Below are 15973 nucleotides of genomic sequence, written 5' to 3'. Positions count from 1 at the left end.
CCGACCCCATTCAGATGTCTGAAACAACCACAGACCCTAAACTGTTAAATCATATCAAAGTATTTACACAAAACCCATGAAATCAGTTTTGTGATTTTTAGAACCCATCAACTTTGAGGCTATGCCATTTGTCAAAAGTAAAGAATCAGGCATATATGTTTGGTGACGCAGTCAGCGTTCCAATTCAACCCAGAGGTGTTCAGGTTCTGTGCAGGCCAGTCATTTGGATTTTGTTTTGTGCACATGATCATTGTTATGCTGGAATAGAAAAGGCTGGAAGTGGTGCCACAAAGTTGAAAGCAAAGAATTCTCTAGAATGTCATCGAATATTTATATGGCCAAAAAAGTAATGGGGATCAAAACATAAAATGCAATACAATGACAATTGAGAGATGTACAAATCAAAGTTCTTAAAAGCCTGATGCATCACATTTGATACATTTTAACACAAACAAAATTATGTATGGATAATCATATACACCTAAATTGCTTCAGTCCAGAAAGTGTTCGTCTTAAAATTACTAAAAATATAAAAAGTTATGTTTACTTAAGATTTCACAGCACAGGCACAGCATTTATATAATACTAAAAGGCCTTTTACTCGCTAAAACAAGTATACAAGACTTAAGCACTATGAACTTGATTCAAAATTTCTGTCAAATGAATCAAGAAAGCTATTAAAAATAGAAAAGAAAGTTTATTTCTGCACAGGTCAAATATGACATACAACATCCACCTCAGAGAACAAAACTTCCAGCACTTGCCTATTTAACAGTGAATAGCTACATTCTACATAAAAGACGATACCGAGATTAAACTGAGTAACGCAAATCAAATCTCTTAAAACTCCAAACAAGGAACAGCTTGAGTGGTTTCAGGGAAGTAAACAACAAAGTATGTTCATTCTATTGTCCAAAAATATATATAAAAAAAAGGGCTAAAATTTTAGAAGCAAAATAAGAGAATGACCATAAATATACCTTTGGGGAAAAACAGGATTATGTGACACTTAATTCCCCATCTGAGTCACACCAACCATTCAGGCACAGACAGAACTTCCACCAACCTGATGTATTATTTCCTGAAACTAGTGGTGAATCAAATCCATGCTAAATCTGTTACCAAGGTGCAGTTCAAATGGCAAAAGTAACACAAACAGTATAAAATCTCAAAAGGTTTAGAGAGTCAATGTTTTATCTCAGGAGGACACCATAGGCTATAGAATTACAGAAATTACTTTTCAGTTGTATAAGGATCTGTACATCCTCGAGCTGGGAGACCAAACATGGTACATTTATCTGTATGTGTAGTCTGTTGTACTGGCTCCACTGCTGTAGCCGCCCAGGTTGGGGTAGGCGCTCTGGGTGAAGCTATAGCTCTGATTTGTTGTTCCAGGTGGCCCGAATGTTGCTGTACCAGGTGGTCCACTGTATGCTATAAAGAAATCAGAGTTTCAGATTGTTCTGGCTTAAACCAATTATTACATGGCGTGTCAGCACTCAAACTCACCTGCATAATTGAAATCAGGTGGTCCTCCCATACCCATGCCAGCCCCTTGATATCCATAGCCGTAGTCTGGTCCAACAAGAGGAGCTTGTTGATTTGTTGTTTTGCTCTGGTTTTGATTCTGATTCTGGACCTGACCCTGGGGTTTTTTGAATTGTGAATAGGACTGAGAGTACTGATTATAATAGCCAGTCACTGGTGGAGGAACAGCCTGGTAGGTGGCCGCGCTGATGGTAGCGTTTGCGGACGGGTCTTCTTGGAAAGTCATAGGTGTGCTGGAGTTGGAAACGGACATGGCTGGGGTCAGTCCAGCAGTAGTGGTGGGGCCTGAAGAGACAAACGGTTAGAGACTATAAGTTAAGTAGACATTATAGGAATATTACATATTGTCTGTTCCTCTAAGCACTGATGAGCAAAACATTGTAACCAGTCACATGTGAAGTAAATATCATTGATTACTTCCTAACAAGGCCACATATTAAAGGATAAGTTTACTTCAGAATTAACATTTCCTGATAATATACTCACCCCCATGTCATCCCAGATGTTTGTCTTTCTTTCAGTCGAAAAGAAATTAAAAACATTCCAGGATTTTTTTTTCCATATAGCGGACGTCAACTGCTACCAACGGGTTGAAGGTCCAAATTGCAGTTTCATTGCAGCTTCAAAGGGCTCTACACGATCCCAGACGAGGAATAAGTGTCTTATCTAGCAAAATGAGCCAGTCATTTTCTAAAAATAAAAATTGATACTTTTTAACCACAAATGCTCATCTTGCACTAGCTCTGAGATGCGTCATGCATTACATAATTACGGTGGAAAAATCACGCATGACGTAGGCTTAAGTACTGTGTTAGGGCAAAAAACTCCTCCAACTTCAAAATCATCTGACATCATTGTTTTACTTTTTTTTTTTTTGACAAGGCTGTTTTGACCGTCTTTGCATGTTCGCTCTTGTAAACACTTGGTACTTGAGGCTACGTCAAGCGTGAACTTTCCAACGTGATTCCTTAATGCGTGGTGCACAGAACAAGATGAGCATTTGTGGTTGAAAAGTATAGAATTTTTCCCCCCATCATTTTGCGCCACTAGATAAGACCCTTATATCTCGGCTGGGATCGTGTAGAGCCCTTTGAAGCTGCAATTTGGACCCGTTGGTAACTATTGAAGTCCACTATATGGTTTTCTTCAAAAACCTTAATTTCTTTTTCACTGAAAACAAAAAAAAAACAAAAAAAAAACATCTTGGATGTCATGGGGTGAGTATATTATCAGGAAATTTTAATTCTGAAATGAACTAATCCTTTAAGGTCTGTGTAGATTAGATGGTAAGCAAACAATCAGTTCTCGTAATCAACGTGTTGGATGCAGGAGAAATGGGCAGGAATGAAGATCCGAGGGACTTTGACAAGGGTCAAATTATTATAGCAAGGCGACTTGGTCAGAATCTCTCGGTGCGAGATACCACAGGACACCTTCAGGGATCTTGTAGAGGCGATGCCTCAGCAGGTAGATGCTATTTTTTGTTTTTAGAAACTAACAAGCAAGAGGAGAATGAAGCCTTTAATGATGTTAGTGTACCTGCAAAATTGCCAGTGTTGAATCCTCTGCCTCTACCTCTGCCTCTTCCTCTACCTCGATTGCCTGCATTGTAAGGTACTCCAGCCATACCATAGCCCTAAAGATAAATAAAACATTTGCAAAAGACTGTAGACCAAGGAACAAAACAATACTGGACAAGAAAGAAGCTCCACAAAATAATGTTGTCCTTACCATAGGTGGGAATCTCTTTTTCTTGAGTGGGTCTGCAGGAGAACCTTCTGGAAAGAGCTGTTCTAAAGCCGCAAGTGCTGCGTTAGCTTTGGCCAATTTCTTATTTGATCCAGAGCCCTGGAATTTCTGTCCATCAACCTCTACCTGAAATAGAGGAAAAACACATGCATGTAAGATAAAAATCTGAACTGCAAGTTGTTTTTAAAGCGAGGGCAGCAGGAAAATGTGTCAAAGGAGTAGATTTAAGCAGTATTTCCTCATGCTTATTCAAGGAGTTCATCATGAGAAATGGGATTTAGGGCAACAGAAGGAACTTTTTTTAAAAATAATATATTGCAGAATGATCGCACAGTTGCCTAGTCTGAACTGGGGGTTAAATTACAAGAATATAAATATACAGAGAGGATACAGGTGTTGTAGCTTGCAGTGCACATTGTTTTCCACAAGTGAATGCAAACATAAATGTATATTTTATAAAAAGTATTTTAAATTTATGGCATACCAGGGAAATTATGACATGCCTCATAATCACTTCTCAACTTGGCACATCTCCAGCTTCATATGGTGAATAAAAACGGGAAGCAGTGTTCTTGAATTACTGAGTCACTGTAATTAGTGATTTATAAACAGAGCTGTCGAGTTTGGCAGGAAATCTCAGGCTTCCGTCATTCGTCCTTGTGTACTTCCGTCATGTCAAACAAAACAAGTTCCAGCTACACACAATTTAAGTGTACCTTTAAGAATATAGTATTTTTAAAAAAAGACGCTTGAAACATGGACATTATTGAAACAATTTATTCATATGACATGTACTGTTGAGTTGCTCATGTTGACTTTGACTGACTGGGCTCCTAGAGAAAAGGGAAAAAAGCGTTTTAATGACGAATTATTAAACAAATGACGAGTGATTTGTGTCGATCTAACCTTGAAGATTCTGCTAATATTTTTGATATTCTCTTTACAGTATTTATGTTGGATTTTTTTTGTGTGATTTTGGGTTGCATAAACTGCATCTGAGATTTAAAACTTTTAGACATTTATAGCCTCTATTCACCCCTGTCACAGGCATGCAGGGCATATAAACATGACAAAATGTAACATTCAAGTTTTTGCAATATTATACTGTTCAAAAGTTTGAGTTCAGATGTCTCTTATGCTCACCCAGGCTGAACTTATTTGATCAAAAATACAGCAAAAAGTCATTTTAAATATTATTACAATTTAATATAACTTCTATTTTCTATTTTAAAGTGTAATTTATTCCTGTGATGACACAGCTGAATTTTCAGCATCATGACTCCAGTCTTCAGCGTCACAAGATCCTTCTAATATATCCCTAATATATCTGCTGATGGACGCCTGCTTTCAAACGCTCCCGTGTGTATCTGTGCAAGCACTCGGTTTAAGAGCGTCATTGATGTCTATTTACAATATGTTTTTGAAGCGTTGATCATTGTAGCTAAATCACAGACATATCGGTTGAGCGTGTAAATGCAATGGCCAATCAGAGGTGTTTAAGAATGTGCTCAAAATGCTAGGGGGAAATGCTGGTATCGTCATGCTGGTGTGTGTGTAATTCTTTGAGTAGAAAAATCAAAATAACAGCATTTATTTGAAATCATTGCAAGGACTTTGTTCCTTTATCAATTTAATTCTTCCTTACTGAAAGGCATTTTTCTTCCAAAAAACACTCACTGACAGCAAAGTGTATAATACACTCCAAAACATAGAACAGATCACTTTTGCTGCCTCAGTCACCATGTACAGTACCATTGCTTTCCCACTAGGTACCACCCAATATGTCTTTGCAAACCATCATCACTAGCTTTAGTCATCATGTCTAACCTCAATGGTGAAGGTCTTGTCATTGAAGCGTCCCTTGACAGAGACAAGTTCATATTTCAGACTTCTCCGCTTCTCGTTGAGCTCCATGACTGGATTCTTGCCATGTTTGGTGAGGATGGGGCCACCCTGCAAGATGAAGTGGAACCAATCACTCCATGCCAAACCAAACTCCCACAGTCTATAAACGCATCAAATCCCAAAGCTGCTCAAGGAGGTTCTTTGGATGCTAACCTCAGCGCCGTCATCAGACCCTGAAGGAGTGGTTTCATCGGAACCAGAGGCTGCAGGTGTGGAAACAGACTGGCTCTTACTTTCTTCAGCAGGTTTGGTTTCTGACGGCAAGGGCACACCTAATGCCTGCAGTACCTGTGTGTTGTGAACATGGCATAGGACACAATTGAAATTTACACAAAGTTTATGTTTCACACTCATATTAAAGACAACAATCTTTGAAAACACTCCCTATGTTAGTTACATGTGTCATCTACAACACAAAGTTTATTTAGCACCCTGTACGTAGCTACAAATGTGAGAGACTATCAGCAGACTCACTTTCTGGGCAACATGAAGCTTGGCGCTGCGTTTGGAAGGGCCTGTAGCCTCATACGTTATCCCATCCACCTCTACAGCCATTGTGAATTGAGGTTCATGTTCAGGCCCAGTCTGTGACGCCAATCTGTAGAGGGTCCCAGGCCGAAGCTGGTTCAACTTCATTAGGGCATTTGCTGGTTCACTCTTTTCTGCCAGGAGAAAGCACAGGTATATAGGTCGTATTTCACTAAAAGATGAGATGAGCTATAAATATAAAATTAGTGCAGGGTAACCGAAGGGGATGCCAGGAAAGAAACTGAAATTGAGATGCATACCTTTTCTTGGAAATTTTGGTCTTATTTCAAGATCCCCAGCATCATAAAGTTCCCTTGGTCTCTTTGCTGGGAAATCAGCCCCTGCAATTGAAATGAATTGAAAGAAGCATGACAAATTTAATACATTTTACCCATCAATGCCTATTCACTGTTCAGCAACTTGACTCACCCTAGAAAATGACAATGAACTATGCCTGAATAGGTTATGCAGTCCTAATAGGGGTTTATTTACATACAGAAGCTTCACAGGTACACAAGCAAACACCGCATTTAATTCTAAGAGAGGAAAACAGGCAAAACCATTTCTAACAGTCCGTTTAGGACACCGGAAAAGGTTGTCTTGGTACCTCTATGTTCGCTGAGAATTCTAGCGGCTTTGGAGTTGAGGCGGTCCATCCCAAGAACTTTGTAAAGCTGCCCAAAAGCTGACAGCCTTAAGGCGAACTAGGGGTGGGAGGAAAGCAACAAATTTAATGTGAAAGAATCAAACGAGTTTTCTCAAAGTTTAGAAATCTTGTAAATGTAGCAGCTTTATAAACCATCTTATCAGGCCAATATGGAAGTTTGTTTCCACTGTTTTGCACAGGGAAGAGTGCGCCTCTGGCTCTTAAATCGGCTGCAGGGTACGAGGGGGACACCGATTCCTGACCAGACCAAAGCTGTTCTTGTTTTAATTAGTCATTCTCTCACAAACACTAAGTTCAACACAGTGAAGAGAACCTTTAACTCACTGGCTGAAAGATGAAAGAAACTAATCACCAAGTCTTAAAGCATTACATTCACAGCCTAAAACTTTGCCACACTAATCAATGGCAGTTGAAATGAGAAAATTAATGGCCTTTCATATTTCTTAGTAGCCATGCATTATTTTAATTAAATTTTAGTTTTTAGTTTTTTTTTTTGCTGTGATAGTCTGAATCATTTCTCTTGCTGAAACTGCACAGTTAAGACAAATCATGAAATTCTTTCTCATAGTTTTGTTTATGTGAGACGTATTCCACATTACTACTGTTCAAAGTTTGGGGTTTAACAACTCAGATGTGTAACTCTCAAAATAATTTGGATTTATTCATTCCCAAAAAATTGTTTTATTCTTTTTTTTAGGGCAAAAAAGAAACACCAGCGTTTTTGGCTGCATTTACACTGCAAGTCTTAATATAAAGATCCGATCTTTTGACCACAACCAATTTTTTAGCCAGTGTGTTTACATTCACTTTAGATGCGACTGGTATCTGATTTCTGCGTTTACATTATTCCTGCCCCAAAATGATTGTCATTGATAGTTTTTCCATGCACAAAGTAGACCCTCGGGTTTTGAATGGCCGTGCTATTAAAATGATTTATATATTTCATGCCGAGTGGCCATAATTACCTGTCAGAATGGATAACTGTCAGTGTCATGGATGTATTGCAGCGCAAAATCTTACTGAATGGATATAGACCGGAAAAAAAAGGTAATTTGTGTTTGATATTTTATCTACAGTTATTAGTTTTACAATTTCACTTTTCTGAATGAATTCGAGCGAGCTAGGGAGAGAGCGCGCGAGAGAGAGCTACAGTGAAGCTTTTGGCTTATAAGAAACAACACGGCACTCTTTTAAATTAACCGGCAAAGGTTGAAATTCAGTTCCCCCCTCAATAATAAAGCTGCAAATTTTTAGTGCGAGTGCATACAAGCACGTCTGCTTCATAATACAAGCGAAAAAACGATCTCGTGTGGATTGTGTTTGTACGGATTTTTTGTGCCAGTGTAAATGCAGCCATAGATAATTTTCATAAAAATGAAATGAAATGTTTTGATTCTCTACTATTTTTGAAGACACGTAATAGCACCCACTGACATATAATAGGGAAAACATGGAAAACAGGAAAATTCCATCAATGGCAGGGAAAGAGTTCATTTAGTGCAGAAAGCCAAAGTTTTTAAAGCATTTAAACACCAGCACTACCCCTGGATGACAGCATCAACCGAGAAACTAAAGTAAGTTATGCAGGTCAGAATTCAAGATGTAAACCCACAATTGTGAGAAAAAAAAGTCTCAAAGTCTCAAAGTCTATTTTTTTTTTTTTTTTAATTCTGTGGCAAAAACAAGCTTCCACAGGTCACAGCCATTTACTCTGTCACAGTATTCCCCCCCCATCAACAAAAAGGACAAATGTTCACATGGAAAGTTCATTCACCAGTGTTAACAAGAGCTTGATCTGATTTACAAATGATAAGTCAACAAGTCTCGCTAGGTTGGACGTCATTGTTCTGAATATTTGAAAACATTTTTGGAGCTGCAGCAGGGGTGAAGACATAGGTTTGAAATGACACTGGGCCAAGTAAATAATGGCATTTTTTATTTGCAAAGTTTATAGACTAGAACAATGTAAAATAAAGTCAAGCTATAGTGTAGGATTGCAAGTAACCTGTGCACTCTGGGTAATGTCTTCTCGCTGTTGCAGTGTAAGATGGGCGCCAGCATCAGTGCTGTCTCGCTCACAGGGATCAGAAATGCCTGGACCATCTGTAAAGAACGGTTGTGCTCAGTAGATGCCTCAAAACACAAAAAAATATGCACACCCACTCAATGCTTTGTTTCAGTCTTTACCCTCCATTAGTATCCCTGACGCAAGACACTCTAGAACTCTCCGAAATGCCTCTCCAGGTCCCAGCAGCCTCTCGCTGGTTGAAATGGCCTTCTGACACAACAGCTCAAGAATCTGCAGACAAATATAGGAATAAAGAGACACGCTTAGAAATGTGACCAGTATATTTATTTATAAAAGCACTCATCAACGTCTAGCTGCAAAGATTTCTTTTTTGTTGTTTGAAGTTGACTCACCCAGCCTTTGAGCGGGGCCCACGTTGAAACACGGGTACACAAGTCCCGCAAGATCCGAATCACGATGACACACGACTCAATGACGGACACTTTAGCCTGTTAAGCCAACGAAGAACAAACCTGTTAACGCTTTATCATTTATCACTTTTAGATACTTTTTAGAGGATGTTTTGTATTAAGCAGATCAATCTGGCCAAATTATAGTTTCTGACCAAGAACGAACAAATTGCAACCTGGGTAAGATACATCTGACATTTAAACGGAAACAGGTTATACGCAATTCAGTTTAAAGCATTTATGGACGTTTCAATATTCAAACAGTCTTTAAAAGTATTTCTCAGAGAAGCTCAATGTGCAAATATGTATTTTCCCCAGGTCAAATGTCAGATTAATTTATAAGTCGACTTTTAGACAAATAAAGACGGGATGCAAACCTGGAACCACTTGGCCTGGCGGAGAGACGCCAGAGAAGCCAGGCATTTCTGCCTGTCCAGAGCGTCCTGCGGAGAGCTTTCCGCGCACGGTTCTAGTGACGAATGGAGTAAGAAGACAAGGTACAGTTTGACCAAGGGGGGTTCTGTCATCTGGCCAGGGGTTAGACGCAGTGTCCCCGTGCCCACAGGCAAGAGGAAGAGGGGGAACTGTTCAGGAAGTAATCTAACACAAAGCCTAGTATGCACCCCTGGCAGTTTGAACAATGGTCAATGACAATCTTTATATTACTCTACTTCTACAGACATTTCACCCTCTTCTTCTGTAGGCCAACTGCGCCCCCTTTTGAGACAGAGAGTTTCCAGTTGGTCAAAAGTCCAGCGCCCCTAAAATTGACAAACTAGAAGGCTTGGTTGAGAAAGTCAATTTGCAACCACAGGCAACAAAAGCAATACTTTGATTTAGGTGAATTCAGTTGTGAACAGGGTAAATACTGCAGCAAAACACACCTGAAACCTGCTCTAGACAAACAGATTACTCCTTATTAAGCACAAAACTTGTTGTTACATAAAATGAAGCTAGCTGTAATTATCTGAAATTGTCTAAATACAAACTCTTACCCACTTTAGAATATAATTTAATAAAACAAGCATATCTTAGACTATGAGCCTACTGACTCATTTTTGCTGCAATGCAAACCCTTCGTAACGCTTTAGAGACGTTCGGAAGTTTCAATGTTCAACAGTAAAATGCTGAACAATAACGAAGACAATACTTGTAACATTTAAAATGCTGAAAGCATCCAGTATTTGGCTCAGAAGGAATCACCACTTATCCAACAATTTAGTGCAGCAGGAGTGTACTGCAGGAACTTTATTTTCACTCTTCTGATGGTACTGAAGGTCTTTTTGGCCCAAAAACAAGAGTGTGAGATCATACCTCCAGATGCCTCTTTTTCAACCTGCTCCCTGACCACAGGTGAGGTCAGATGGATGCTCAGTTTCAGCATGGGCTCGTTCGTGCTAGTAACAATAATAGCAGCTTCTTGGATAGATGGAGTGATGACGTATTTCTCCTCAGTAACATCCTTTCATTGAGGAAAGTGAGAGGAGAAAGTGCATGTCAATTTACTTTTTCATAAATATTGGCTGTTAACAACCCGCCTTGCATGGAATCAGAACTTGAACGGTTCTTTACATACACTATTCAAAAGTTTGTAGACTTTAAAAGAAGTCTCTGACCAAGGCTGCATTTATTTAATAGAATAAAAACAGCAATATTGCGATTTTTTTTTTTCAATTTAAAATAACATTTCTATTTTCATTATATTTTAAAATGTAATTTATTTTGTGACAGCAAAGCTGAATTGTCAGCTACCATTACACCAGTCTTCAGTGTTATGTTCCTTCAGAAGACATAATGAAATTTCTTATTTCTACTAACATCAGAAAAACAGTAGTGCTGTATAAGTTTTTTGTTGAAACCCTGATACATTTTTTAGCATTCTTTAATGAATAGAAAGTTCAAAACAGCATTTATTTGAAATAGAAATCTTAAAACATTATAATTGTATTTACAGTCACTTTTGGTTAAATGAATGCGTCTTTGCTGAATAAAAGTATTTTATTGATGACAAACTTTTGAATGGTAGTGCACTTTTACTGAAAACATTATCCAATTGTATAATGCTTTCAAATATCAATACTAGTGTAGTGTTGTTAGCTCTCGAGCTTTTTCCTACATTTGAAGGCATTCTGCAGAAAGATGCCATTTTTTCCTCTTAATGTGTCTACTGAAACACAAGCAGATCTATTTGTAGATATTCATTAAACTGAAAATGATATATATATATATATATATATATATATATACATATATATATATATATATATATATATATATATATATATATATATGTGTGATAGAATGTATATGGAATAATAAAGTGTGAGAAAAACCTTTATGAATTCCGAGAGTTTTCCAGAGATCAGCCTGAGCAGAGAACTGGTGGGCATATCCCTGGTGAGCAACACCAACTCTAACTCCAAGTCATCTTTCAGTAGAAGTCCTTTAGCCACCAGGCCCACTCTCAAAACACCACGCAGTTTACTTTGAGTTGAACCACTGGTGGGAAAACAGCATGGACTGCAAACATGAGTCTGAACTTCTAACCAAACTGTAATATCAAGTACCTTGCAATAGCTTAAAGGAACACTCCACTTTGTTTGTATAGTTCCTAGCCATTTCAGCCTAGAAAATCGCAACTTTTCATTTTCTGTCGGTCTTAGTACACGATTTAACTACAGAAGAGTCAAGTTTTAAATAGGAAAATTATAAAAACTCTTTGGTCATTTTTAAACGCGATGCTAACGGTCTAATCAGATTCAATGAACTATGCTAAGCTATGCTAAAAGTGGTACCGCCAGAACCGGAGATCGGCTGAATGGATTCGAAAACGGTAAAACTCAACTGTTTAACTCTAAGGGAGTTGGAAAATGAGCCTATTTTCAAAAAAAGTGGAGTGTTCCTTTAAAAGGATAGCTCACCCCAAAGTAAAAATTGTCTCATTTAGTCACCCTCATACAATCCCCAATGTATATGACTTTATTTCTTCAGATAAAAAAAAACAGCGATTTTGACAGTAATCCACATAACCCCAGCGGATGAATCAATGTCTTCTGAAGTGAAACGACAGGTGTGTGTACCAAAAATACTACCGTTTTTAATCATAAATCAATTATTTCGGTCTACGGTCATACGAGTTTGCAAGAGGTGTATGTGTGATGTAAGTGTGTCGTAAAGCTTGTGCAGAGGCCGCCACTTCAAATTTTTCTTACACACCTATCATTTTGCTTCAGAAGACATGGATTCATCTACTGGGGTCTTATGCATTACAGTCACGATTGCTGTGTGTGGTTTTTCAAGTCTCAAATAAGCAAAAGCCTTTGAATGGCATTATATGGACTCACAGAGATGGATTATATTCCCAAAAATCTTTCTTTGTATTTATCTGAAGAAAGAAAGACACATCGGGATGGCATGAAGGTGAGTGAAATTCTAATTTCTGGGTGAATTATCCCTTTTAAAATAAAATGTAGTGACGTGCTCAATTTTTGTCCTAAGTCTAAATGCATCAGGGCAGATGACTTCTCTGACTACCATACCTTTCAGTATCAGCGGCACTACTCTCTTTTTCATTCAACCAATCAGAGACAGACTTCAGGGCACACTCCATATGAGACACCATGCTCTGCACTGCATCCAGCTGCTCTGCTGATGGGTACACAGTTGTGTGCTTGGCCTTTATATAGCGATCCTCGTTCACAAATGTTCGCTGAGGCGGTGGCCTCATTGGTGGAAGCTGCTGAGTAACACAAGTGTTGAATTATTGACACAAATTTTGCTGTTGCACTTCATTTATTCATGTTTCTCATTATAGTCTACTATTATTTTATGCAAACAATGTTGAAAACAAATGTACTAGTCTTTCAGAGAGTAATAAATATACTAATAAATATTTTGCAACCAAGAATGAATTTGCATTATAAATTTCATATATATTAGTGTGATATACCTCGCCTGAGTGCATATTCTCCACTTCCCACTTTCTGTATTCAACAATGTAATCATTGTACTGCCGGAGGTCTTCTTCATAACACAAGCAGTCATACCAATAACGCAACTCTTCATACCTGCAACAAGAATTTACTTTTATCGCATCTTTATGTACATACATACATTCAATCAGTTCATCCACTGTAAGTCAAGATGCCACTCAAAAGAACTGGATTTAGAGAAGGTTCCATGTTTTCCCCATGATTTTCCCAGATATGTGTGAAAGCTGGACAAAATTTGAAAAACAAAATTGTACAACAGAAACTGCACAAAAATGAATTACGCCAATTCTACCAAATTAAATGTTTAAGAAAAGTTAATTACAAAATTATACTAACTTTTTAAAGGTGCCGTAGAACATTTTTTCAAAAGATGTAATATAAGTCTAAGATGTCCCCTGAATGTGTCTGTGAAGTTTCAGCTCAAATTTTTTTAATTAATTTTTTTAAACTGCCTATTTTGGGGCATCATTAACTATGCGCCAATTCAGGCAGCGCGGCCCCTTTAAATCTCTCGCTCCCTGCCCTCCCGAGCTCTCGACTATAAGTGCAGTTATACAGTGCATAAACAAAGTTCACACAGCTAATATAACCCTCAAATGGATCTTTACAAAATGTTCATAATTCATGCTGCATGCATGCATCGGATCATGTGAGTATAGTATTTATTTGGATGTTTACATTTGATTCTGAATGAGTTTGAGGCTATATTCTCTGGGCTAACGCTACACTGTTGGAGAGATTTACAAAGAATGAAGTTGTTTTTATGAATTATACAGACCGCAAGTGTTTAAAAATGAAAATAACGACGGCTCGTCTCCGCGAATACAGTAATAAACGATGGTTACTTGAACCACATTTAACAGTACATTAGCAACATGCTAACAAAACATTTAGAAAGACAATTCACAAATATCACTAAAACTCTTGTTATTCAACTATGCCGAAGTAAATTCAATTTTTGATTCTAGGGCACCTTTAAAAAAAAAAAAAAAAAAGTATAAAATACAAAAACTTAATTAAGATTTTGATTTTTTAAAGCCTGTAAAAAAAATCACAATTATAAAATGTATTTGTACTTACAGGTTTGCCATAATTCCAACTGAACATTATATTTTTGTATGTATGTTTAGTTGTAAGAAAAGACTAGTTGATTTACCTGTCGTAGTCCTGCGGGTGGAGGCGGTAACCCTCCTGCATGAGATTATCCCAGTAAAGCAGCTCCTCGTAGGCCTGATTCTCACCCCAGGCAGGTGGTGGTCGAGGTGGAAAAGGTCCTTCCCTCCGCCTCTGAAAATGTCCCATTTGAGCCATATCCTTCAAACAATGACCTGCACACAACGTTCACAAACAGACAAACCAACAACAACACGCGCGCGTTAATTAGCCAGTGAACATACATACGTTACTTCTCTTTGGTGATTTAAAAAGGTTTCACATTCTAGGCGTATTTCTCATTAAAACTAAAACTTCATAACACAACAAATGACAATAATAAAACATTTATTCATAATAAAAACATCTATCGCGTCTTAACAAAACATTCGTTATCGGCGAAGCACACTAGCATGCGCGCGAACGAGTCATTTGGTTAAACGAATGACATGAAGCAACCATTCATATTTACCTGCACAGCTGCTAGTGTTAGTAAAAACTCGTACACGTCTTTAAGATCACGTAGACTTTAATATTGCGTGTCCTTGTATTTATCTACAAATCTAAACAGATTTGTTGTACTCACCATTCGCTCAGTTTATTCAATGGAAGCTAAACTGTTCAACTTCCGGGCCACGCTCTGACCCTCTAGCGCATGCGCTGTCAAAATCCTCCACGCCTAGAGGAAGTATGTGGAACTGCATTTAGTATCATATGAGAGTGAGAGAAACAAGAGTTTGATGTTATTCAAGTGGTCCTCTGTGTTGTCTGAGGATGCACTACAGTCGTCTGGGTAACTCTCAAACTCAAACTCTCCACTGCTAAGCAACTGACTGTTCAGTGCAGTTAAAGGGATAGTTCACCCCAAAATTAAAATGTTGTCATCAATGGGGTCCATCAACTGTTTGTTCAAAATATCTTCTCAGAAGAAACTTGTACAGATTTAGATTTAGAACAACTTGAGGGTGAGTAAATTATGATTTTAATTTTTAGGTGAACTGTCCCTTTAAAACAGCTCAAACATGCATTTTAGTTTGGGACTTGCTTAAGTGAAACCAGGCAATAGGCTAAATAAGAATAAAGGTTTGGGTAGGTTGTCACATGTTTATTTAAATTTTCCAATCACCGTGCCATAGTTTGTTGTGTTTATGTTCCCTTTTACATTTTTGCTGTTTTGAGTTGTTTAAAAGTTTTGTGCTTCATAATTGTTTAAAGTTGGCTGAAAAGCCTATATCAAACAATTTAATGGCATGTTCTGTGACAGCTTACACAAAAGTAACATAATGCATTACTTTCCATAAAAAGTAACCCAGTTACTTTTTTTAGGGAGTAACGCAATATTGTAATGCATTACTTTTAAAAGTAACTTTCCCCAACACTGAGAATTACATATTTAATCAATGTTGAATAACTAGTTAATTAAAAGAAATGCCTAATCAGTGACAGTACTGGGCATTATTATTCTGTCTTTTCGAATATTTATATATTTGTTAATTCATTTATTTTATTAAAGTATTAGTTCGCTTTCAAATTACAGTTTCCTGATAATTTACTCACCCCCATGTCATCAAGATCATTCATATCTTTCTTTCTTCAGTCGAGAAGAAATTAAGGTTTTTGATGAAAACATTCCAGGATTTTTCTCCTTATAGTGGACTTCAATGGACTCCAAACGGTTGAAGGTCAAAATTACAGTTTCATTGTAGCTTCAACGGGCTTTAAACGATCCCAGACAAGGAATAAGGGTCTTATCTAGAGAAACCATCTCTCATTTTCTAAAAAGAATTTAATTTTATACATTTTAACTACGTCTATACGTCTACACTGCAGGAATTCTAATAGAGAAGAAGAAGAGAGCTAGTTCAAGATGAGCATTTATGGTTAAAACTTCTATCATTTTAATTTTTTTTTAGAAAATGAGTGATGGTTTCTCTAGATAAGACCCTTATTTCTC

The 15973-nt window shown here is 37.7% G+C and overlaps 1 protein-coding gene across 3 annotated transcripts; it reads right to left on the bottom strand.

The window, feature by feature from the left end:
• Positions 1-329: 329 nt before the first annotated feature.
• On the bottom strand, positions 330-14689 carry ilf3a (interleukin enhancer binding factor 3a). Of its 3 annotated transcripts, none has more exons than XM_067373287.1 (19): positions 14606-14689; positions 14024-14195; positions 12825-12942; positions 12415-12614; positions 11209-11374; positions 10190-10337; positions 9253-9344; positions 8819-8914; positions 8585-8696; positions 8403-8500; positions 6338-6434; positions 5991-6071; positions 5677-5864; positions 5356-5490; positions 5125-5250; positions 3280-3423; positions 3088-3184; positions 1510-1833; positions 330-1434 (listed from the first exon to the last, which is right to left on the bottom strand). In XM_067373287.1, exons 2-19 carry the CDS (start codon positions 14176-14178, stop codon positions 1295-1297), a joined length of 2517 nt encoding a protein of 838 aa, XP_067229388.1. In that variant the 5' UTR covers positions 14179-14195; positions 14606-14689; the 3' UTR covers positions 330-1294. The 3 variants fall into 3 exon arrangements, with proteins under 3 accessions (XP_067229388.1, XP_067229387.1, XP_067229389.1); XM_067373286.1 differs by having other exon boundaries at positions 14492-14644; XM_067373288.1 differs by having other exon boundaries at positions 12415-12611; positions 14492-14644.
• Positions 14690-15973: the final 1284 nt, after the last annotated feature.

Source organism: Chanodichthys erythropterus, chromosome 21 (genome assembly GCF_024489055.1).
Source record: "Chanodichthys erythropterus isolate Z2021 chromosome 21, ASM2448905v1, whole genome shotgun sequence".
Taxonomy (NCBI): Eukaryota; Metazoa; Chordata; class Actinopteri; order Cypriniformes; family Xenocyprididae; genus Chanodichthys; species Chanodichthys erythropterus.
Note: the sequence above shows the minus strand (reverse complement) of the source record. Positions and strands in the feature narration are given on the sequence as shown.

Excerpts from the sequence above, each read along its gene's own strand:
- ilf3a (XM_067373287.1), bottom strand. The coding sequence starts at position 14,178 with ATGGCTCAAATGGGACATTTTCAGAGGCGGAGGGAAGGACCTTTTCCA. Across the intron at positions 8,501-8,584 it reads GTCAGGGATACTAATGGAGG|ATGGTCCAGGCATTTCTGAT; the intron begins GTAAAGACTGAA and ends CGTTCTTTACAG. Across the intron at positions 3,185-3,279 it reads AAAAGAGATTCCCACCTATG|GGCTATGGTATGGCTGGAGT; the intron begins GTAAGGACAACA and ends ATTTATCTTTAG.